General features: G+C 35.0%; 1 protein-coding gene across 1 annotated transcript in view; it reads left to right on the forward strand.

Moving 5' to 3' along the window:
- The window catches only part of DNAH7 (dynein axonemal heavy chain 7), a 224176-nt gene that overhangs the window by 12763 nt on the left and 187177 nt on the right, over positions 1 to 24236 (forward strand). Inside the window, exons 4-12 of the mRNA XM_045558982.1 lie at positions 3205 to 3313; positions 4085 to 4232; positions 6131 to 6218; positions 7212 to 7392; positions 9899 to 9974; positions 13263 to 13388; positions 15465 to 15584; positions 18713 to 18896; positions 19558 to 19737. Coding sequence (XP_045414938.1) covers positions 3205 to 3313; positions 4085 to 4232; positions 6131 to 6218; positions 7212 to 7392; positions 9899 to 9974; positions 13263 to 13388; positions 15465 to 15584; positions 18713 to 18896; positions 19558 to 19737 — 1212 coding nt within the window. The remainder of the gene's footprint in view (positions 1 to 3204; positions 3314 to 4084; positions 4233 to 6130; positions 6219 to 7211; positions 7393 to 9898; positions 9975 to 13262; positions 13389 to 15464; positions 15585 to 18712; positions 18897 to 19557; positions 19738 to 24236) is intronic.

Below are 24236 nucleotides of genomic sequence, written 5' to 3' on the forward strand. Positions count from 1 at the left end.
GTTATTTTTGAATGTGAGTTCTGTCATGGAACCAATGCAGTGAAGATAGCTTGAAATATCAACAAAGTGTTTGGGAAGGATGTGGCTAATGAACATACAGTATGGTTTGAGAAGTTCCATTCTGGTGATTTTAATCTTGAAAATGACCCATGTGGGCGACCTGAGACAAAGGTGGATAATGATGAGCTGAAAGCTATAATGGAAGCAAATCTGTCTCAACCTACACGTGAATTAGCAGCAAGGTTTGGCGTTGCTATTCCAATAATATTGGACCATTTGAAACAAATGGGAAAAGTAAAGAAGCTGGATAGATGGGTTCCAGATGAATTAAATGAGCGTCAGAAGAGAAATCGTCTTGAAACTTGACTTTCTTTGCTGTCATCACATAAAGGTGACCCATTTCTACACCATATTGTTACACGTGATGAAAAATGGATTTCTTTGTATAATCTCAAGTGTTTGGCACAATGGTTGGATAAAGATGAAGTGCCAAAACACAGTCCAAAACTGAATATTCATCAAAAAAAACCCAAGTGTGTCTGTTTGGTGGTCCAGCGCTGTATTATCTACTACAGCTTCATGAAACCTGGTCAGTCGATTACAGCAGATGTCTACGGCAACCAGTTGGATGAAATGATGAGGATGCTTATGATTAAGCAGCCGAGATTGGTCAATAGAGACAGACCAATCCTCTTGCAAAGCCACATGGCGCAAAAAAACTCTGCTCAAACTACAGAAGCTGGACTTGGGAACTCTCTCAAGAGAATATTCATCCACCATATTCACCAGACCTTGCACCAACTGACTACCACTTCTTCCAGGCTTTGGAAGACTTCTTGCAAGGAAAAATATTCAATTCTTGACAAACTCTGGAAAACTCCTTTCACGATTTCATCGCCACTTGTTCTCCAGACTTCTTCAAAGCTGGTATAAGCAAGCTACGGTTAAGATGGAAAAACTGTGTCAATAGTTTGGGCACATACCTTGATTAATTGTATTGCTTCTTGTTCGAGGATAAAATAAACTTTTGATTCAAAATCAGACATTTCATATGTATGACCTAATATTAATATAAAATTGAATTTGTGTTGCTTTTTTTTTTTTAAGACGGGGTCTTACTGTGTCACCCCAGTGGAGTGGAGTGGCATCAGTATAGCTCACAGCAACCTCAAACTCCTGGGTTCAAACAGTCCTCTTGCCTCAGTCTCTGGAGTAGCTGGGACTACAGGTCCACATCATGAGGCCTGGCTTATTTTTCTACTTTTTAGTGGAGATGGGGTCTTGCTCTTGCTCAGGCTGGTCTCAGAGAACTCCTGAGCTCAAGCAATGCTCCTGCCTTGGCCTCCTAGAATGCTAGGATTATAGGCATGAGCCACCGTGCCTGGCCTTGTGTTGTTTTATACAGAGAAAATTCCTGATAATTTGAAATGAAGGACATTTTTTCTTAGAAATTTGAATTAACATTCTTTAATTATCTTGAGCATTTCAAAATACATGTTTTAATTGAAAATATACTTTTATTGATAGTGCCACATTATCACACCATGTCTGTAGAATTGAGCCATAGGATGTTTTCCCTGCAATATCTATCTTAAATTTTCTAGTTTAAAAGACAAAGATCTGAAATGAAATAGACATTTTATTTTCTCTTTTGATATTTAAAAATTTTAAAACTGAAAAAAATAAAATTTTCTCTTAGTTTATTGTGTCTTGTTAGCATACAGATTTAGAAATGTGAACTTAATTTAAATTTACTTATTGAATGTCTGTGGCTGAGATGAATAATAATCTTTTCCTGTCAGTGAATCACATAATTATCTAAAATACTTTTGTTGGCTGATTTAAACTTGGTTTTATGTTCATATTTGGCTATACCTTGTAATTTTTCTTTAGCATTTTTTGAGTCTTACATGTTTTAAGGGAAATTGTATTTTCAGGAGATGTTTAAAAATATAATCCATTGGATTAAAAAAGAAAATATTTTCATTTGAATACAGTATTAAGTTTTGCATTTGGATAGAAGTTTTCTGGCAGTGATTAAGACCTAGAGTGATTTTCCTTACAGACCATGCTTGTAGAGGTGATCTCTATGGTTGAAATCAAGGGTGACCCAGCACTGGTGGCTCTCAGTCTCTTGTGAGCTGATGACTTGATTTTCGCCCTTTCTGCATACCTCACTCAGAGCACTCCCAGAAGTCTTAAATCTTTGATGGAGCAAGATGAGAGGTGAAGAATGAAAGGGCAGGCTGAAGGATAGAAGAGCACTGATAGAAGTTTACTTAGCCTATTTTTCTTGCAAAAAGAACCCGAAACAAGGACTTGTATGCAGGTAGTTTATTTGGGAAACAGGAGTAAGGGATTGGGGAGAGAAAACTAGGAAGAAGGAAAAGCCAGTGCAGGCATGGGGTATCAAATTGGTTTGAATTTGAAAGGAAGAAACAGACTAAATTGTCACTGTTAAAAAATATGTAGATTTTACTCTATAATCCACTTGTCTGGGTTTATTGAAGAACCGTAGTCTCCAGAAACAGTAGGTCTGTGTCCTGGTATTACAATACTTGGCTTGAGCTAATTAGTCATTGCCTTTTTAGAAGATGTAGGTGCTGCTCTCTTGTCTGCCACAGTCCCCACCACACTCTATTGTTTCCCAGCACTGGATCTGAGTGCCAGGTATCTATCATCACTAGCTTTTTGTCTCTTTATGATACCTGCCCAGATTGTGTATGTAGAATCATTTGTAACCCCTGCCTTAAATGATGGAATAAATATGTGGGTTGCCAGAGCAATCTAGGGCAGTTTAAAGCTATGAGAACAGGAAGACCTTTTGGAGCTCCTTCTTTTGGAGGTGAAATGCAGAGGGAACTCATTAGCATTGGAGACAAGCAGAGAGCACCTCTCATTTCAATAGAAGGCTTAAAGACACTTGTCAGTATCTGGGGATGAGTAGACTTTTTGGAGTGAACACCCCAATTTTAGGGTGCAGGCACCCACATTAAACCAACGGCAGGACTTTTGATAACACCCCTCAAATGGTGCACACCATGGCCATTCACAGGCTTGAAAAAGATCTACTATTGAGTGTTTTCTTTCCAGGTGTCCTGATCTGTTTGAGAAAATGTCTGTGTTTATAAATGTTCATGCATTTCATGAAAAAAGTTTTTTTCTGGTATCGTTTATTAATGCTATTTAAATTTCATATTTTAGGTGAGTTCAAAGCCCCAGTGGCAGCAGGCAGCTCCATCGTTTCATTTGAGTGTAAAGCAGGATGGTGAGATTCCAGAACAATTTAGTGTTAAAAATGAACAGTCCTATGGTAAGAACTTTAATATTCTAAGTTAGATTTAAGGAACATTTCTAGAGAAAAACACCACATAACATTTAGTTTATAGAGTGATGTAATTATAAAACCAAAGTGACACTTAATGTCAATTAGAAAAATTTTCAGAAATGTTTTCCCTCATAAAATAATTGATTCCAGTTTTTGTTATTTCAGGCCATTGTAAATAGCATAAGAGGTGATATTTTAGGAATTGAGATGTTTAAAATAAAACTTTGATTTATTGAAGTCAGAATTTGCCTCTGCATCAAAGACAGACAAGGTTTTTCTAACAGGGATTTTAATAAATGGCAAATGTTACTTCCAAGTTAGTCATTTTAATGTTTTTATATTTTGACTTATTAAATATAGTGCTTATCAGATTGATTACATTTAATATTAGCTTTTTAAAACATGGTTCTTTAAATTTTCTCAAATAGTTTTATATTCTATTTTTGTCATAATTTAATCTTGTTCATTTTTAAAGGGTTCTTTGTAAATATATTAGTAATTAAAAATTTTGTTAGCATATTAATCAAAATATAAAATGAATTAATTGAATATTCTTGAAATACTCAGAGGTTTCTATTTATCATGACACAAAACAAGAGTAGTTTAACTTCCTGATAGTAAAAAGAAATGAATTATAGTTAGCATTACTTGAGAACCTATTTTTTTGAAAGGTGATTTAGCATTTTATTCTAAGCACTTAGATGTTTTAGCTTACTTTTTAGATGAATTATTTGTGACTTTTTTTTTAAATTCAAGCTGAATACATGGAGCACTTTGGGAAAAAAGGAAAATTTCAGGACCAAGTTGATGATACTTCTGCTGGACCATCTACTTCCAAATCAAAGGGCAAATCTCCACATAAAGAACGAGAAAACTTTAGAAGTACTCTTGTTAATGTCATTATGTAAGTTCCATAAGCTAACCCATCTGTGTTACACTTGCTAGAGCCCCTGGGACCATTTTATCTAAGAATTTAAGAATTCTATGCATCTCTAAGGATGGTTCAAAGGCTTGTTGGAATGAGGCCAGAGTACAAAGAATGAAAGAGATTGAGTTTATTAAGTATGTCCCACTTTTAAATATGATGAGTTGTAAAGGTACCAATGTTAATACTTGATGTTGCCTGAGCAAGTAGAATTTCTGTGAGTCCTGGTTATAGCCAAGGTGGCTGGTGGAAGATTTGGGCAGTTTTTTTCCCCTCATCTTTTCTGCTCAGGTGATGTAGTGACTTCTCTGCTGTGTGAGTCTCCTTGTGTAGAAAGGGAATTGAGATGAAATGGTTAGCAGTGTGCATAGGGCCTGGGTTTGCCTGGGCTGAGTTTTAGAATGCGTCATGGAGGGCAAGGCAGATGCAAGTCACTAGTTCCTCTTTGTCTTGTTTCCACACAGCTTTGTGGTAGTTTCATTTCATTATGACTTTCAGGGTGTATACCATTTGTGGGACAAATGGAGTTTCATGACCCATTGTGTTAAGTAACTCACCCACAGAGCCCTGTTCTACTGTCCCCGTGTGGCACTTTACTAGCTGGGTGGTCATCTTGAAGGGAGAACAGTGTGTACTGAGTGCTTACAAATGGCAAGAAGGGTATTTGTGGGAATGCTGTGCAGCTGGACTGAGAATGTGCACCCTGTCTAGAGTGGTTTTGAGTTTTCTTTTGCCAGGTGCTATTAGAATGTTACCAGCTTGGTCCACTTAGATTGCTTTCTTGGCTTAAGCGCTCTCGGATCACACAAATAGTCTAAAATCAACACTCAAATCAATGGGAAGATAGGCCTTTTTCCATACTCACATTGCCTCACTTAATAAATATTTTTTGAGTACCTACTGTGTGTTGCATTAAACTGAGACACCACCCAAAGTCTTGACTGTTTTCTCTGGACCATATCATTGAAAAGAATAAGTGTAAAGTTTACAACACGTTGGATTCTTGAATTTATAAAAGACAAATTAAGTTAGAAGATCTATTCTGAGTACCTACCTTGGTATGGTAACTCAGACAGATATTCGATAAACCTCCAGTCTCTCCTCACTGGACAATTAGTGGGAAGGAGAATTTTATTCTATAGTATCACTGACCTATATCCATCCCAGATGAAGCTGGGATCCAGAGCATAATACAGTCAATGATAAAGACGTTAAAGCTATCCCAGACAACTTATTTTTTCTGAAGATGTGAACTATGCCTTCCTGCACAGTGTAGTCCCAGAACAAGTCACAAAATGTGGCTCAGACTGGCATGGATTTTGAATTGATTTATAGTTACAAATATTCTAGTATTATATGTACACATACTCAATAATGAATACATAGGAACTTAAGAGTTTCCATGTCACTTGTTGCTAACTTGTATGTCTCCAGAAATCTGAGAAGTGGCCTTTTGAAGAATGTGTCTGTGTCTTCTACAAAGCTGCATGTAGAGTACTTTCTATCAGTGATCTTTTTAAAACTGATTTTATTAGATAATCACACATATTTTAGGAATAATGCAAGAACACTCCTTTACAAGTTCAAAGAAGAGAAAGCTTGGTTTTTGAGTCATAAGGAAGAATGAGTAAAGGCCATCAAGAAGGGTATGGCCTCTGAATTAGGTCTTGCAAATCACTTCCAATATAATTGTCTATGAGATAATATTTTGGGAAGAATATTACACCAAACAAATATGTATCTTATTTATAAAATGTTCAATAATTCATTTTTTCTTATGATTTAATAGAAAACAATACTGATGTTTTTATATCCATTGTTTTAAGTTCTAACTGCCCTTTATATGTTTTTGAATAGTGTGTTTATAATTTTCTCAGGCAACAAGATGCTGGTTTAGACTCAGATATCACTGATGAAAGTGCATTTCCAAAACCGACCACTTCTGCAATAGAGAAAGACATCTTGGTAATAAGTTATTTCTTCTGTCAGTTTAATTGAAAATAAAGGAAATACTTGAAGATAGTTTTGAAATTACTCTATGCTCCCCTTCTGTGAAACTGTGGACATAGTAGTAAATACGGAGTTATGTAAAATTGTTCTTTTGGTTTAATGGAGGAAATCACTCTCCCCTGTCCACATAAGACCACAATTAAAGAATCTCAAATCTGTCTGTTTCCCATGTTAAAGCTAGCCTCATTATGAGAAAGTATCTTAATTATATAATGTACATTTTACAAAGCATATTAACTTATTTTAGAAGTAGTAATTCTTCAGTATTTCAAGTACATAAAAAATTTTAAAAATATAAATATCAAAGACTTTAACAATGTTAATTTGAAAGTATTTTGATGTTTAAATTTATTTCTAAGAAGTGACATATAAAAACTTATGGAAATATATTGAAGTTAAATGTCTATTATTATAGAAAAATACCTTGTTGTAAAATGATTATTTTCTGCATGCATATTAACATAATAGCAGTTATAAAATTATAGTATGGAATATTGATAGGCCAATTGGAAATTTCCTAAATCCTGTTTTATAATATTTCTGGGATATATAAAGATACTGATTTGCTTACAGCTTTTAAGATCTCCCTCTGATTATCAAAGAACAAAAAGTATTTTAACATACTACATTTTAAAAATTTATAAAACAGTAAACTCTTAATTCAGCATGGAATCTGTTAAGTACATTATACATTTGATAATGTAACTTGATATTTTCCTGTATAGTTATGAACTTAGAGAAGAGCTTTAATTTTCATGAAATATATATTTTTAAAATTTGAGATCCCAAATAATGCCTACATGAATTGCACAAAATACTTTTTTATGATTTATAAATACTTTGTTCTCCTAAAACTTGAATTTTGCTTAGTAGTTTTGTTTTTGATAAACATATTTCTTTTGGTAGAGTACTAAACCCATTTACAATTTACTTATCTCCTTTTGGTAGAGGTATTACTATTATATTCACCATGGAATTGATACGGACCATGTAGCCCCAATGGAAGATTCTTGGCTAGAACATGTATTGAATTTAGTTCCACAACATCTGAAAGTCCTCACTGACAGCATAAGTGTATTATCTGATGAAATGAGAGAAGATTATCTTCTTAGTGTAAAGAAATCCATAGGTAAATTGGTATTACTCTTTGCTTTCTAATTTGAATATATGTCTCATTAAAAATAAATTTTTTGTACTAAAAGTTAATACCCATACTTGAAACTGCTTATTATATTAATTATACTGTTTCTTGCACTGCTGTTACATTATTTAAGATCTTAGGCAAATTTCACTAATGAAATACTACAAAAAATTAAAAACTGTCTTTCTATTTGTAGGGATATATCCCTTCAACAGAGGATAGCACTGAAAAAAATCATAAAACATCAATTTCAGCCCCTCAGAATATTTACTGAGTGTCTAATTTATGCAAGGCATTAGGCACTTAGGAGATAGTCTCTCCCTTTGAGATGCTCTTTTCCTTTAAGGATCTTTTGGTGCAGGCGTGAGAGAGAGGATATACATATTTGAATAATTACCTAAAAGTTTAAACATTAATAATGAGCATTAATATTACTAATGTCATAAATTAGAATGTGATGTGTTATAGAATTGTTGCTGTGGACCAGAGGTTGGCAAACTATAGCTCACAGACAAATGCCCACTGCCTGTTTTTGTAAATAATGTTTTATTGGAACACAGCCGTACTCACTCATTTGCACATTGTCTATGGCTGCTCTCGAGCTGCAAGAGCTGAGCTGAGTAGCAGTGACAGCCTTTGTGGCTCACAAAGTCGAAAACAGTTACAGTCTGATCCTTCGTATAAAAAGTTTGTTGACCCATGGTACAGACCAATAGATCCTAGGTTGACTAATCATCAGAATCATTTTAAAAATACTGATTTCTGGCCCCGCCTGAATTAAAATCCCTGGAGGCAGGGGCTTGAAACTTGTAAGCTTTTGTAAAAAGGTTCTCCAATTGGTTGTGATAGTAAACCTGGCATAATGGATGCTGTGTTTAAATTTGAAGATATCACAGTACTCTGGAGTGCTCTGGGACCTGCTGGGAGGAGGACATTCATTGAACTTATGACTCATATTGCGCATCCTGGTAATAGAAAATAAAGAGCCAAATCCCTTCCCTCAAAGAGCTCATGGTATAATAAGGGAGGTAAATTATAAAGCAAAGTAGTAAGTGCAATGAGGAGGGAGACAGGAGACACACTGTAAGAGAGGAGAGGTCATCTCTGACTAGTTAGGAAGGACTCTGGAGGCGCCGGAACTGAGTCTTGAAGGATAAGGAACAGTATACTAGGGAACGTGCTTGGCCTAATGGCATAAATGATGGCAGACATGCAGGAAAGACTCTTCTGAGCTTGCAAACAGCTCTGATGGCCAAAGCTTAGGGTGCATTTTGGGGAGGGGAAGAATCTGAAGGGCTTATATGCCTTTTTAGAGCATTTGAAGGTAAAGGAGAGTCACTGAAGGATTTTAAGTAAGGGAGTTATATAATAACATCGTTTCATTTTAGAAAGAGCATCTCGAAAGACAGGTGGGAAAATTAGAATTAATTGTGAATAAAGACCACAGAAGACAGAAGCAGAGGTAGCTTACCGTACTGATTTTATAACAAGATTGTTTATGCTTTTATTTTTTTAGTGTTGCTGTTAATATTATTATTACCACTGCTCAAATTTGTATTCTTTTCAATTTCAAAATATTAATTAAGCGAGTACAAGTGTTTTTATTACATGAATATGTATAATGCTTAAGTCAGGGCTTTTGGTGTGCCCATCACCAGAATAATGTTCATTGTACCCAATAGGTAAATTTTTATCCCATACCCACCCTCCTGCCCTCTCCACTTTTTGGTTTCTCATGACCCTTATATCATTTTGTGCCCGTGGGTACCCATCTATTAGCTCCCACTTATTAGTGGTGGTGTTTTGTTTTCCACTTTATGCAATTTAAAAGAGAACAAACCAGCACAATTGCTTGGTGTCTGCAAGAATTGATTCCAGAGCTACCCACCCGCCGCCATCTCCCAGAGATACACACATCTTCTCATCTGCTTTAAATCATCTCTAGATTACTTATACTACTGAATACAATGTACATGCTATGTAAATAGTTGTTATATTCTGTTGTTTTTATTTATTTTATTATTTTTTCTTTGTTATTTTTTATTTTTTTTTTCTAAATATTTTCCATCCATGGTTAGTTGAATCTGCAGATGGAGAATGTGTGGATACAGAGGGCCAACTGTACATGCCTTTCCTCAGTGAAAGAAAACTACTACCACTTTGTATTGTTGACATTCAGTTCAACAAGAACATTTTTGGTGGATTACCTATAAAGGAAAATGTAACATTAGAAGCAATTATCTTTTTCAAATGAAAGAAGAGGGACACATTGTTAAGAAAGGGAACATATATTTTCAAAGACACAGACATGATAGATTTTTTCATAAATCTTAAAATTTTCTTCTATTCTTAAATGCATACATTGCTCATTATTAAACAACTTTAACATAATTTACATAATTGATAATTAATTTTAATAGAGTTTTGTAATTACTTGAAAATATGCTATAATTAATATAAATTTATTTATTAGAACTTTTCCATTTTCTTTTAGTTGATTTTGTTTTAAAAGATCCTAGGGAAAAAGAAGATGATAAAAAGACAGATGAACTTCTACCCCATCGTGCTGAGTAAGTGATCAGGTTTCTCTGAGGATATTGATTATGTGACCATTTCTATGTTTATAGTTATGTACTAATTATATTTTCTCATATATATGTTTATAATTTTTATATAAACATATGAATATATCTGTATGTATATATTTCAAATACAGGCGTACTTCATTGCTTTATTGCACTTCACAGGTGTTCCATTTTTTAGAAATTGAAGGCAACTCTGATCAAGCAAGTCTACTGGCACCATTTTTTCAACAGCATGTGCTCACTTCGTGTCTGTGTGTCACATTTTGGTAATTCTTGCAACATTTCAAACATTTTCATTATTATATCTATTATGGCGATCACCATATTATTAATATAATAGTAGCACTTTTGATGTTGCTATTATAATTGTTTTGGGCACCACAAACCGCACCCATATAAGACAGCAAACTTGATCAGTAAATGTGTGTGTTCTGGCTCCTTTACCAACTGGCTGTTCCCCTATTTCTTTCCCTCTCCTCAGGCATCCCTATTCCCTGAGACACAACAATATTGAAAATAGGCAAATTAGTAACCTTACAATCGCCTCTAAGTGTTCAAGTGAAAGGAAGAATTGCATGTCTCTCATTTTAAATCAAAAGCTAGAAATGATTAAGCTTAGTGAGGAAGGCACGTTGAATGCCCAGATAGGCCAAAAGCTAGGCGTCTTGAGCCAAACAGTTAGACAAGTTGTGAATGCAAAGGAAAAGTTCTTGAAATAAATTAAACATGCTACTGCAGTGAACCCACAAATGATAAGAAAGCAAAACAGCCTTACTGCTGATAGGGAGAAAGTTTTAGTGGTCAGGATGCAAGATCAGCCCAGCCACAACATTCTCTTAAGCCAAAGCCTAATCCAGAGCAAGGTTATAGCATTCTCTATTCTTTGAAGGCTGACAGAGATGAGGAAGCTTCAGAAGAAAAGTTTGAAGCTAGCAGAAGTTGATTCATGCAGTTGAAGGAAATAAGCTTTTTCCATAAAGGTGAAGCAGCAAGTGCTGATTTATAAACCACAGCAGGTTATCCAGAAGATCTAGGTAAGATCAGTGTTGAAGGTGGCTACACTAAACAATAGATTTGCAGTGTAGATGAAACAGCTTTATATTGGAAGAAGATGCCATCTAGGACTTTCATAGCTAGAGAGGAAAAGTCAATGTCAGGTTTCATAGCTAAAAACATCAGGCTGATTCTCTTGATAAGGGAAATGCAGCTGATGACTTTAAGTTGAAGCCAATGCCCATTTACCATTTCAAAAATCCTAGGGCCTTTAAGAATTTTGCTAAATCTACTCTGTACTCTATAAATGGAAAAACAAAGCATGGATGACAGCACATCTGTTTATAGCATAGTTTACTGAAAGTTTTAAGCCCGTTTTTGAGACCTACTGCTTAGAAAAAAAGATTCCTTTCAAAATACTACTGTTTATTGGCAATGTACCTGGACACCCAAGAGTTCTGATGGAGATGTACAAGCAGATTGATGTTGTTTTTATGCCTGCTAACACAAACATCTCTTCAGCCCCCCCCATGGATCAAAGAGTAATTTTGACTTTCGAGTCTTATTATTTAAGAAATACATTTTATAAGACTATAGCTACAATAGATAATGTGATTCCTCTGATGGATCTGGGCAAAGTAAATTGAAAATGTTTTGGAAAGGATTCACCATTCTAGATGCCACTAAGAACATTCATGATCATGGGAGGAGGTCAAAATATCAAGATGAGCAGGAGTTTGGAAGAAGTTTATTCCAACCCTCATGGATGACTTCGCGAGCTTTAAGACTTTGCGCGGAAAAGTCACTGTAGATTTGGTGGAAATAGCAAGAGAACAAGAATTACAAGTGGAGTCTGAAGATGTGAATGAATTGTTGCCATCTCATGATAAAACTTGAACAAATGAGGAGTTGCTTATGAGTGAACAAAGAAAGTAGTTTCTTGAGATGGAACCTACTCCTGGTGAAGATTCTGTTAACATTGTTGAAATGACAACAAAGTATTTAGAAGTGCGGTCCCCAACCTCCAGGCTGCAGATAGTGACTGGGCCACAGAGTTCCACTGTCCCCCCGCCCCACACTGTCTGTGGGAAAATTCTCTTCCATGAAACTTAGGAATGGGGTGGGTGGAGGCTGCACAGCAGGAGGTGAGCAAGCAAAGCTTCATCTGGGCTCCACTTCCCCACTCCTCCCCACCCTCAGAAAAATGGTCTTCCATGAAACCAGTCCCTGGTGCCAAAAAGGTTGGGGACTACTGATTTAGAATATTATATGAAGTTAGTTGGTAAAACAGTGGCAGGATTTGAAAGGATTGACTCCAATTTTGAATTTCTACCATGGGTAAAATGCTATCAAAAAGCATTGCAGGCCGGGTGCGGTGGCTCACGCCTATAATTCTAGCCCTCTGGGAGGCCGAGGCAGGTGGATCGCTTGAGGTCAGGAGTTTGAGACCAGCCTGAGCGAGACCTCGTCTCTACTAAAAATAGAAAGAAATTATCTCGACAACTAAAAATATATATAGAAAAAATTAGCCGGGCATGGTGGCGCATGCCTGTAGTCTCAGCTACTCGGGAGGCTGAGGCAGTAGGATTGCTTAAGCCCAGGAGTTTGAGGTTGCTGTGAGCTAGGCTGATGCCACAGCACTCACTCTAGCCAGGGCAACAAAGTGACACTCTGTCTCAAAAAAAAAAAAAAAAAAAAAAAAAAAAAAAAAAAAAGCCAGGTGCAGTGGCTCACGCCTGTAATCCTAGCACTCTGGTCTGGGAGGCCGAGGCAGGTGGATCGCTCGAGGTCAGGAGTTCGAGACCAGCCTGAGCAATAGTGAGACCCCATCTCTACTAAAAAATAGAAATAATCTGTCCAACTAAAAATATATATAGAAAAAAATTAGCCGGGCATGGTGGCGCATGCCTGTAGTCCCAGCTACTCGGGAGGCTGAGGCAGAAGGATCACTTGAGCCTAGGAGTTTGAGGTTGCTGTGAGCTAGGCTGATGCCACGGCACTCACTCTAGCCCGGGCAACAGACTGAGACTCTGTCTCAAAAAAAAAAAAAAAAAAAAGCAAATCTAATTTCATAATCATTATTTATTATAATGAAATGAGACTAAACCATAAAGAGTATGATCTTTATATATTTTAACACATTGCATATTTTGTTGTTACCATGAATACTCACATTTTTATTAAAATTAAATCATTATTACTTAAAAAGTACATTTACTATAGAAATACTTTCTTTTAATTTTTAAAGAAGATAACTAAATATTTTCTCTTTTTTTTCAGGATGGAAATTCTGCCAAAACCTTGGAGGAAATCTTTTTTAGCTGCAAGCAGTTATATGAGGGATCACTTGAATGCAATGAACCCCACAATGCTGGCTGTGCTAGATTTGTGGCACAGTAATTTTAAGTGAGTATTTCTGACTTTACTGAGGTTTTTAAAAGAGAATTGAAAGTTATTTTATCAAAGCTTAATTATTCTTTTACCATTTTAACTGCAAAGTAAAACATTAATTATAATTTTAATGTATACATTCAAACATGGCTTTAAATAAACAATGTAGAAGTATATAAAGCAAATGGTGAATGTTGCCTTTCATCTCTAACCCAATTCTCAAAACATCAAAGATGGTGGCCTGTGCCTAGAATTTTATCTCAAATCAAACACTAAGGAACTAAAGACAATTGGTCTGGTGGCTCAGTGGCAAAGGTAATTCTAGAGTTCCTGCCCTGGCAACTATTTCTTATTCAGTGCTGCTTCACACCACATGCATCTGTATTTTATATAAAACATTTTATTTTATTTAAAAGTATTTTATTTAAAACGTTACCCTGCTCACTGTCCAGAATAACACATTGTGAAAGGTTCTGTAGCAATGATTGTATCTACTTTGTGCCTAATGTATTACCAATGTCATGTACATTACATGCATTACAACTTAAAAGATGAATTTTAGCTTGTGAAAGAAGATAAAGAAATGGATTTGGCCAGAAATGGTGGCTCATTCCTGTAATCCCAGCACTTTGGGAGCCTGAGGTGGAAGGATTGCTTGAGGCCAGGAGTTCAAGACCAGCCCGGGCAACATACTGAGACCCTTTCTCTATAAAAAACAAAAAATCAGCTGGGCATGAGGGTGCGTGCCTGTAATCCTAGCTACTTGGAAGGCTAAGGTAGTAGGATCACTTGAGCCCAGGAGTTTGAGGTTACAGTGAGCTATGATTGCACCACTGCACTCCAGCCTGGGTGACAGAGCAAGAACCTATCTCTAAATAAAACAATAAAATAAAATAAGAAATAGATTTGAAATGTGTTTTGTTTACTAACCAGTATTTTATATTAGTCTTTAAGTAAAAATTAAATGTGATTTTTTAATAATACAATGACTAATGCTAATGTTCTTTCATTTTTTAGTTAATCTGCCAGAGAAAATTCTTAGATGAGTAAACCATGTATATAACAGAGACCCAGAGCACTGTAGTCAAAAGAGGGATTGTACTGAAAGCTGATGATTTGAGTAGGGCCCTGTATTCTTTAAAAAGATCAGACAGGTTCAAAAGACTTTGATATACTGGGTCTTAATTAGATGTAAGACTCCTCCACCCCATGGCTCCCTGATATTTGGGGCTGCTTTCTTTTCAGAGAGGGTACAATTTTTGTTTTCAGAGCAGTGGATCCTGTAAGCATAGAGCCCCCACCTCTTTTCTTGTTCAAATTGTTATAGTTTGAAAGCACAAACCAGTCTAAAATATCCATCAAGTTCCAGTTATTGCAACCTTCTTCTACTTCACAGTGAAGTTTCATATCATATTGTGTTCCTATTGAATTTAATTATATAAATTATTTTTTAAATTAGAATATCTTTTGTTCTTGAATATTTAGTTTTTTATTTGTGAAAATTTATGGGGTACCTGAGAAATTTTGTTACATGTATATAAATAATACATAGTGATCAAGTCAGGGTATTCAGGGTGCCCATCACCTAAGTACAATACATTTTTGTTAATTTTAGTCATCCTATTCTGCTGTCAAACATTGAGTTTATTCCTTTTATCTTACTGTATGTTTATAACCTTTAACCCACTTCTCTTCACCCTTCTCCCCCCAACTTACCCTTCCCGGTTTCTGTTATCTATTTTTTCACCCTCTACCTAATGTGTTCAAATTTTTTAACTTTTCACATAGATATTTCTCAAAAGAAGACCTACAAATGGCCAACAGGTATGTGAAAAAATACTCAACATCACTAATCATCAGAGAAATGCAAATCAGAACAACAATGAGATACCATCTTACCCCAGTCTGAATGGCCATTAAGAAAAAGACAAAAAATAACAAGTGTTCATTAGAATATTTAGTTTTATGGAACACAACTTTTAATGATAAAACTTAGGAATATGATATGTTTGAGAAGGAACAAATTAGCAAAAATATTAAATACCAAACAAACCTCATTCTTAAATTACTGTTCAATTTTATCTTTTGCAGAAAATTACGTTTAATTGATATTGAAGAATTTCACAATCGCCAAGATGCATTAGAGCTGTCAGCTTTTCAGACCATTGTCATGAGACACATGGAATCTGCCAAAGAGACTCTACTTAAAGTGTAAAGTTTTGAAGTTTCATGTAGGAAAACATAAGTTTAAAAATGTGATGGTGGGGTACTACATTTTAACTGCTTTTAGAAAATCCCATTTTAATAAGATTTTAATCATTTCTATATGAGAGTTAAATATAATGTGTTGAATTGCCTTGGTCTATAATGTTTACAAAGCATAGATTGTACACAAACTAAAGTGATCATGATGAATGGTTACTTTTTTCTAAATGTCTAGTTTCTGCCTCTGCCTTGAGAGGAGTGTTGGATACCATGCAGGAAAAATCATCAACTAGTCATTCACCAGATATATATTTGACATCTATTAATATATGCAAGGTGCTGTGCCTCCTTTCATTTGTGTTTGGTTGGGGCATGCAGAAGAGTTTAAAGAATGATTAGGTGGAGAAAGTATATTGTTTAAATGAATTTGCAATCTCATTGGAAGTTAGACTTAACAAATGACAATTAAACATCTCCTTGGATTGGCTCTTCAGAATGGAATAGCCACATATAATAATTCATGATGTAGGTGCCAGAAGTATACTCTGAAACAATATAGGAAAATTGTCTCTATCACAAGTCATTAAGTTATTATAAACAGGACATTAAAATTTGATCAAATTTAAGATAACAGAGGCCATTAAGCTTCTGGCATAAAAGTTACTTGGAAATGTATCTTGATTATTTAAGATTAAATATTTCCTTTATCTTTTTTTTCTTCTCCAATATATTAGAACTAAATTATTTATCTGATACTACTTGAAAAAACTTTAACCTTTTATTTCATATTAGTATTTTGTTAACATAAAAATGGAGTAGAGGTGAAGAATGAAACCCTGTAATTAATTACAGAGAAGAAAATGACATCTTAAGGACAGAGTACAACTAAGTTATCATGATCTACAACTTCTGGGTTACACGCTAGGAATACATTAGCACTATAAACTTTTTAATAAAATGCATGTCAAGTACAAAGTAGAGTACAAACTTTTATTGAATAGTTTTTGCTAAGAAATATAGATTGATTAGCTGTATCTCTTCTTGATGCTTCCTGATTGATTCTAAGAAACGAACTCTCTGACCATACTTTCGTTAGTCAGAATGTGTTTATGATGACTAAAAGGCAAAACATCAGCTCATAGTGGAGAAACAATTAGTAAATGATTAATTGTGATATCTAACCCAAACCCAAATGTCTTTTCTTAGATCTCATCTTCCACTTCTACTCAGCAGTTAGCGTGATTTATCACTCAGGCTTCTGGAAACCTGTTTTTCTGTGCCCTGTGCTTCTCTATTTCTTTGATATCCCTTTTTCTGGCTCTATTTTTTCTTACTATCCCCTAAGAGTGGGGCTCCTCATACCTTTGTTTTCTCTCTTTATACTCTCTTGACAATTTCATGATTTCATCTGTCTCAAGATTTTGTTTTCTGAGCCCTGGGCCCTGCATACCAAATTTTTAAATCGATATATAATAGTTGTAAATATTTATGGGGTATATGTATTTATGGGATATTTTGATGCATGCATATACAATGTGTAGTGATCAAATCAAGGTAATTGGAATAGCAATCACCTTAAACATTTTATCATTTCTTTGTATTGGGAACATTCCAAATATTTTCTTCTAACTATCTTGAAATATACTATAAATTCTAGTTGGCCTTACTGTGCTATCAAACACTAGAACATTAACCAATCTCTCTTCATCCCCCTGACTCCCACTCTTCCCAACATCTGGTAACCACCATTCTACTGATTACCTCTATGATGTCATTTTTTTTAGCTTCCTCATATGAATGACAACATGTAATATTTGTTTTTCTATCCCTAGCTTATTTCACTCAATATGTTGTCCTCCAGTTCCGTCCATGTTGTTGCAAATCACATTCATTTTTATGGCTGAATAATATTCTATTATGTATATATGCCACATTTTCCTTTTCCCTTCACCCAATGATAGGCACTTAGGTTGATTCCATATCTTGGCTATTGTGAAATTACCATCTTCATTATGAAACCCTTCTCCATTACTTAAATGGAAAATTATATTTGTATCCTTTTTTGTGTGTGTGTGTGTTTATTTCAGTGTATTATGGGAGTACAAATGTTTTGCCCCACCCAAGTCAGAGCTTCAAGTGTGTCCATCCCCCAGTGTGCAGTGCACCCATTAGGTGTGAATATACACATCTCCTCTTTTCCCTTCCCTATCTCTATCCTTTAACTTCAGTTTTTTCCTGCTATGACATATTGCTTAATAATTATGAGAGAAAGGATGATGCCATTTTTTAATATCTTGTGTGACACTATTCTTAGTAGGTAGTAGACACTCAACACATACTTTGTGGAAGGGTTGACTAAATATATTTAAAATTTAGATTTTCTCTCTTGGAACATTCAAGCAACTCCTGAAATGATATTGACTCTTTATTTTAAAAATCCATTATCTCTTATAAAAGAAGATATCAATATTGTTTATTTCTGTAGTGTTGGGTAGTAGTTTTGTAAGTTGAAAACTTCGCTTATCATGATGTACCTATATATAAAATTTCACTATTATTATTTTGTTACAAGGATATGTACTTATTTGAAACTTTGTTTTAGACCAGACACTCTTTCAGGATACCACATTAAGGGAAATGGGAAAATAAAATATAAGATTTTATTGATTTATATCATATTTTCAAGTCATTGTGAAACAAAACAGCATTAAATACCAAATGGGTTGAACATGGTACAAGCTCTCCTTGGTTTAATCAGTTATTTGTGTTTTAGCACAAATGAATACATTCCCTGGAGAACATTTAAGAGAGTGGAGAGGAGTATCTCATAATATCCAATAAAGCTAGTTCTCATATTTCTTCAAAAAGTGCAGGAATCATAGTTCCAAGAGTTAGATTTACATCTTTCTCACAGCATCACCTTGCTGAGTCATTTTCTATTGGCTAAGATTAAAAATGTCTTTTCCCAGAAGTGAAATATTCTAGCACTTATATTTCAGAGAGTGGATAATGTCATTTTGCAATGTACCTCTCTACGAAGACCTTTGGATGTCCAGAAATTACTGTTAATGCTTAATGTAAATGGAGTAATTCACTGAAAGTATTGACTTTTAAAAGTCTTTTGTTCTTTCAAGGTGGTTTCCAGAAGTGCAGAATATTTATTACCAAGGTAATAAAAAAAAGCAATTGCCAACTGGTGACAGCAGTGCCAAATTGGAATCTTTTTTCAACTGTGCTGCTACACTTATGAATTTACAGCTGCAGAACCTTGCTTTAGTCTCCATGCAGGATTTCACAGACTTAATTGCACAACCCCCAGTAAGTATAGTTCCGTTACACCAATGTGCATTTACTAATTTACTTATTTATTTATTTTCAATTCTTTCAGAGAGGAAAATGATAAAATATCTTTATTAATGAGAGAGCAGAAAGTACATCTTTAGACCTATTACACTTATGTGTTAAAAATGTTAGGGTCAACCTGCATATTTAGAATATATGATTATCACCTTAGGTGAGGATTAGTGAAAATAAATGAAAATTCACATAATTGGAAAGTTTGGGTCATGATGGCTGGGGAAAGTTACTGTGAGTAGGCTTTTCTGTCTCTGGAATGAGGTCTTATTACAGTGTGAGCAGTGCCTTTGAAACGGAATCTCTCCATGGGCTCTTTCTTGCATGATTGTAGAACCCTGCTGCTATACACACCCTTGTTTTTCTGGGACCTTGACCCTGTAGTTGACCTGTAGGCCCAATGGATATTGGATACCAGCAAGTCTACCTTGGAATCACTCTTGCTCTTTTTAGTAGAGCTCCCCCATGGCTTAGCTGTCTCAGGGCGTTAGACAATGCATGGGTTCCCATGTATTCTATTGTAATTGGGACTGGTGCACTGCTTAGTCTATCACAATTCATATCTATATCTATATATGAAATTATATATATTTTTATGTATGTAAAATTTTTTATTTTTTTGCAGGATTCTGTTAGAGCTTTTGAACATCCAGGTTTCATCATGAGGCTGATTCTTGATAATGACACCATTAAGTTTGAACCTGACTTTAATGACTACATAGATATCTTTCTAAATGTTTATGACGTCATGATTAAAGCTGTCAGTTTTGTGCCAAGAGTTGAAACAAAATTGTATTCCAAGTGGGTAAGTAAAGATAATCTGATTGCTTGAATTTGCGTAATGATATTCACTTCAAGTAACTTATGAAAGGTATAGACAGGTATCTTCTGCTTCACAGGATATAAATGACCTAGTAACATTGGCTTACAAGAAAGTTTTGCTAAAAAAAAAATACCATTTCCCATTACCTTCTCTTAAAATATAGGTATCTACTTTCCTAGTCTAGTCTTCAATTTGCATTAGCTGAAAACTTTCTGAGGGGAAGGAATTGAAGTTGTGATCGGATTTGAAGCAGTCCATGAATGTTTGCTGTAGCTTTCATAACATTTTCTGTAGCACTCATACCATCATGTAGACCTCTATTATACTCTTCCAGCTCTGTAAAAGTGTCCTCTAATTCATTACTCTCCTCATACACCTTTTTCCATAAATAGTAAGCTCCTGCCTTTGTACTTTCAACTCATAGATCTAGTAGTTATTGCAGTCTGATATATGAAATGAGCATATCTGAAAATTCCATAACTTAATAAGTCAAGTTTGTAAGTCAATCAGTAGCTTTATTATTCTTTTTCTATTTTTCAAATAATTTACAAATATTTCATATATATACAAAACAGTACAGGAGATTAGTGTATAAAGTTTTAAATAGTAACAAAGTTAACACCTGTGTAGCTACAGCCCATACTTTTTTATGTGTAATTTATGGAATGCAAACATAATTTTATTACATGTATAGATTGCATAGTGGTCAAGTCAGGGCTTTAGGGTATCCATCACCCAGATAATGTACATTGTACTCATTAAGTAGTTTCTCATTATCCACTCCCCTCCCATTCCATCACCCTTCCAAGTCTCAGTTGTCTATAAATCCACTTTCTATATCCATGTGTACACATTTTTAGCACCCACTTATAAGTGAGAACATGCAATATTTGTCTTTCTGTGTCTGCCTTATTTCACTGAAGAATAATGGCTTCCAGTTTTATCCATGTTGCTGTAAAAGACGTGATTTTATTCTTTTTATGGCTGAATAGTATTCCATTGTGTATATACACCACATATTCTGTGTCCCTTCATCTGTTGATGGACATTTAGGTTGATTCCCTGTCTTTGCTATTGTGAATAGTGCTGCAATAAACATACAAGTGCAGCTCATCTTGAGTAATAGAATATTACCAATACCTTTAAGCTCTCCCCCATTGCTCCTTCCTGTTCACATCCCTGTTCTTCCACCCTTTAGCAAAAGAATCATTATCCTGCATTTTGGAGTATTATTCATAATTTTTTAAAGTAGAGTTACTACATGTCTGAATATTCCTAAATAATTTCTGTTTAGTTTTTCCATGTCTTTGTATAAGTCGAGTCATCTTATAAGTAATCTGTAATTTGCTTCTTTCACTTAACATTATAATTGTGAAATTATCCATATATAGGACATTGTCTTTTTCATTGGGCTTCTAATTTTTTATTATTTTATTTCTATTGTCCAGAAATTCCATTAAGTTATTTTTCAAATAGGCCTGGTCATTTTTAGTCTTGTGTACTTAGTCATGTATTCATTAACCTTGTACTTATCTTTACACACATAAAATATTTTTAACATTCTGTATCCAACAATTCCAATATCTGTGGTCTTTGCTGATCTGATTCTGCTGTTTGTTGACTCTTGGTCCTGGTGGTTTATTTCTCTGGGTACTTTCCTTTATTATGCTTATACCTGTAAGAAGTTTATGCAGGAAAGTTTTTGAGGCCTTAGTTTAAGTTGGTTCCTTTGGAATTTGCATATTCTTTTGAGAGGTGCCTCTGAGACCAAGGACCATTTTAAGCTTAATTCTTGCTTAATGATTTCACAGACAACATTTGCAGTGTTGAGAATACTGTATGAGAATAAGCTTGTGGTTACAAATTCTTAAGGGAACTATCTTTTTTTCCCCACTGAGAAACAAAGCAAAAACAGGACATTTCCCTTACTTTGTTTTCCCTATTCAAAGGTTCTGTCACCTTTCAACATTCTACAGTTTTGTTTCTTCAGAACCCTCACTTTGACATTGTGTCACCTTTCAGTATTCTTGAATTTATGTGGGATGTCAATTATGACTTCCTACATTGCTCAGGTTTGAGGCTTTCTTCCTGAGCGGCCACCATGCCTCCAACCCCAAACAACCACCTTACTGGAGACTCATTAAAGCAAAGCTTAGACCACCAGGGATCAGCAGAGTCCCCAGGACAGCTGTTTACTTCTGTATAAAATAACCTCTCTCAGTTCATGAATTCTCTCATTTTGGCCCCTTACGCTTTCTCTTATTTTTTGCTTCCTTCACTACACATTATAAAAGATAAATTTAGCATTTTTTCCAGCATGTTCATGTGTTTTGAAGTAGGTAGTTGTTTTCTAAATGTCTATTCCTCATATTACCATGAAGAGAAGTCTCTTGAGAAACTTACTATTTACTTTGTCCTTTGTGTAGTTCCAATTTATCTTTTGCATTCTTTTCTATTTATAGCCTGCCTTTTTTCAAGAATGATTTGAGGTCACTTATGAAACAGACAAATATAACAAGTTAATAAAATATGAATTAATAGATAAAGTTCTAAGTAGAGAAAAGTAACTATTATAATCATCCAAATGAATACAGCTGCTGTGACTTTATGGTTATAAAATATGGCCCCAAGCTTCCTGGTTTCTAAAGTAAAGATAAAAATATGGGAAATTTTAATTGTAATTAAAACAGTTAATTTAGACTTCTCAAGTGAAGAGTGATATTTTTTCTGGTGTTAAGTTTAGCCTAAAGATGCCTCCTTACATATTGTAAGTTCGGCCTAAAGGTTTCTTTGTACATAGTGAACTATAACCTAACTAAATGTGATCTAACCTACTCTTATAACAAATAACTGAGTCTTAGTCAACCACAGCCCACCTATTTCAACCACTCACAGGAGACCAACTGTTCAAACCATGTTCAAATAAGGCAAATATTGAGCTATAACCAATCCAGCTATTTCTGTACCTCAATTGTGTTTTCTGCACATCATTTTTCTTTTTCTGTCTATAAATCCTCTCTGACCACACGACAGTGCTAGAGTCACTCTAAACCTATTCTTGTTTGTGGACTGCCCTATTCTTGAATCATTCTTTGGTCAATTAAACTCTGTTAAATTTAATTTATCTTAAGTTTTTCTTTTAACACTGGCATTAAATTTTGAGAGATAGGCCTTACAGGGGGCATTAGGCATGGGTAAAAGTTCTAAACCTATGTGTCAGCATCTCCTAGTGACATTTTAAAAATACAAATTCCACATGTTCTCACTTATAAGTGGGAGCTAAATGGTGGGTACATATGGTCATAAAATGGTGTAATGGACATTGGAAACTAAGAAGAGGAGAGGTTGGAAGGGGTACGAGGGATAAAAAAAAGTACCTATCAGGTATAATGTACACTATTCTGGTGACAGGTACACTAAAAGCCCTGACTTCAGCATTCCGCAATCCATCCATGTAACAAAAAACACTTGTACTCCCTAAATCCATTGAAATAAATATGGGGAAAAAAACAAATTCCAGGGATGACCACTGCTACCACCTCTTGCCCACAGAGATACAGATTCACAACAATAGAGTCAGTACTCAAAAATTAGTGCTGGTAAAGTATCCCTAGATGATTCTGGCAATCAGTCAGGTTTGGAAACAAGTGATACATAGGGTATCTTGAGTAAGATAATTGAACATAGTTTCAATGATCTTTGACAGGACCTGCAGAAGTGGTAGTCATATAGCTGTTTCTTATCACAACGTTTGATAGAAACTGAAAGTGAATTAAGATACACTTTTTTTTTTCGTGGGAGGCTAACCCACAAGGGGCTAATGTGCTGTGAGTCCAAGCATGTCACTGTATCATGATCTAATCTGATAGGCTTTAGAACACCTGAGATGTCTCATACAAAATATCATTTCTCTTAACCCATGGTAGGAACTGATTAGAATCTATATCAAGATGAAACCTTCTAAGGTAGTTCTGAAGTCATGGTATCCGATTCTATTTCGAAAGATCTATAGGCTTTAGAAATTAGACAGACTGTTAATAAATTTAAGAAACATTCTAGGGGAGTGGGGAGAAAAAAGAAAAAAAAAGAAACATTCTACAATGAATATTAATGAGCTTCACATGAGATCCAGTAATTTCACATTATACATAGTACTTGATATAGAGTGCTTTATCTTAAAATTTCTGCTTTCAGAAAAGATGACACCAAACATCTAATAAGCCTATGGATAAAGGTGGTAGGATTCACTGAAATGCCTACCGGAGGCATAGCAGGCAAATGCCCCCCCTGGGTAACTGAGAAAATTACCCAGTTCTCTAAGGAATTATTTGATGCTATCAATTTGAATGCTATAGAATATTCACTACAGACAATGATTTTTGTTTGTTACAGTTAAAAATCCCTTCTAGATGACAGGTGGAACATATGTATTTTTAATAAATAGCTTGGTTCAGATAATAAATCACGTAGGCACATTTGCT

The sequence above is a fragment of the Lemur catta genome, chromosome 8 (genome assembly GCF_020740605.2).
Source record: "Lemur catta isolate mLemCat1 chromosome 8, mLemCat1.pri, whole genome shotgun sequence".
NCBI classification, from domain to species: Eukaryota; Metazoa; Chordata; class Mammalia; order Primates; family Lemuridae; genus Lemur; species Lemur catta.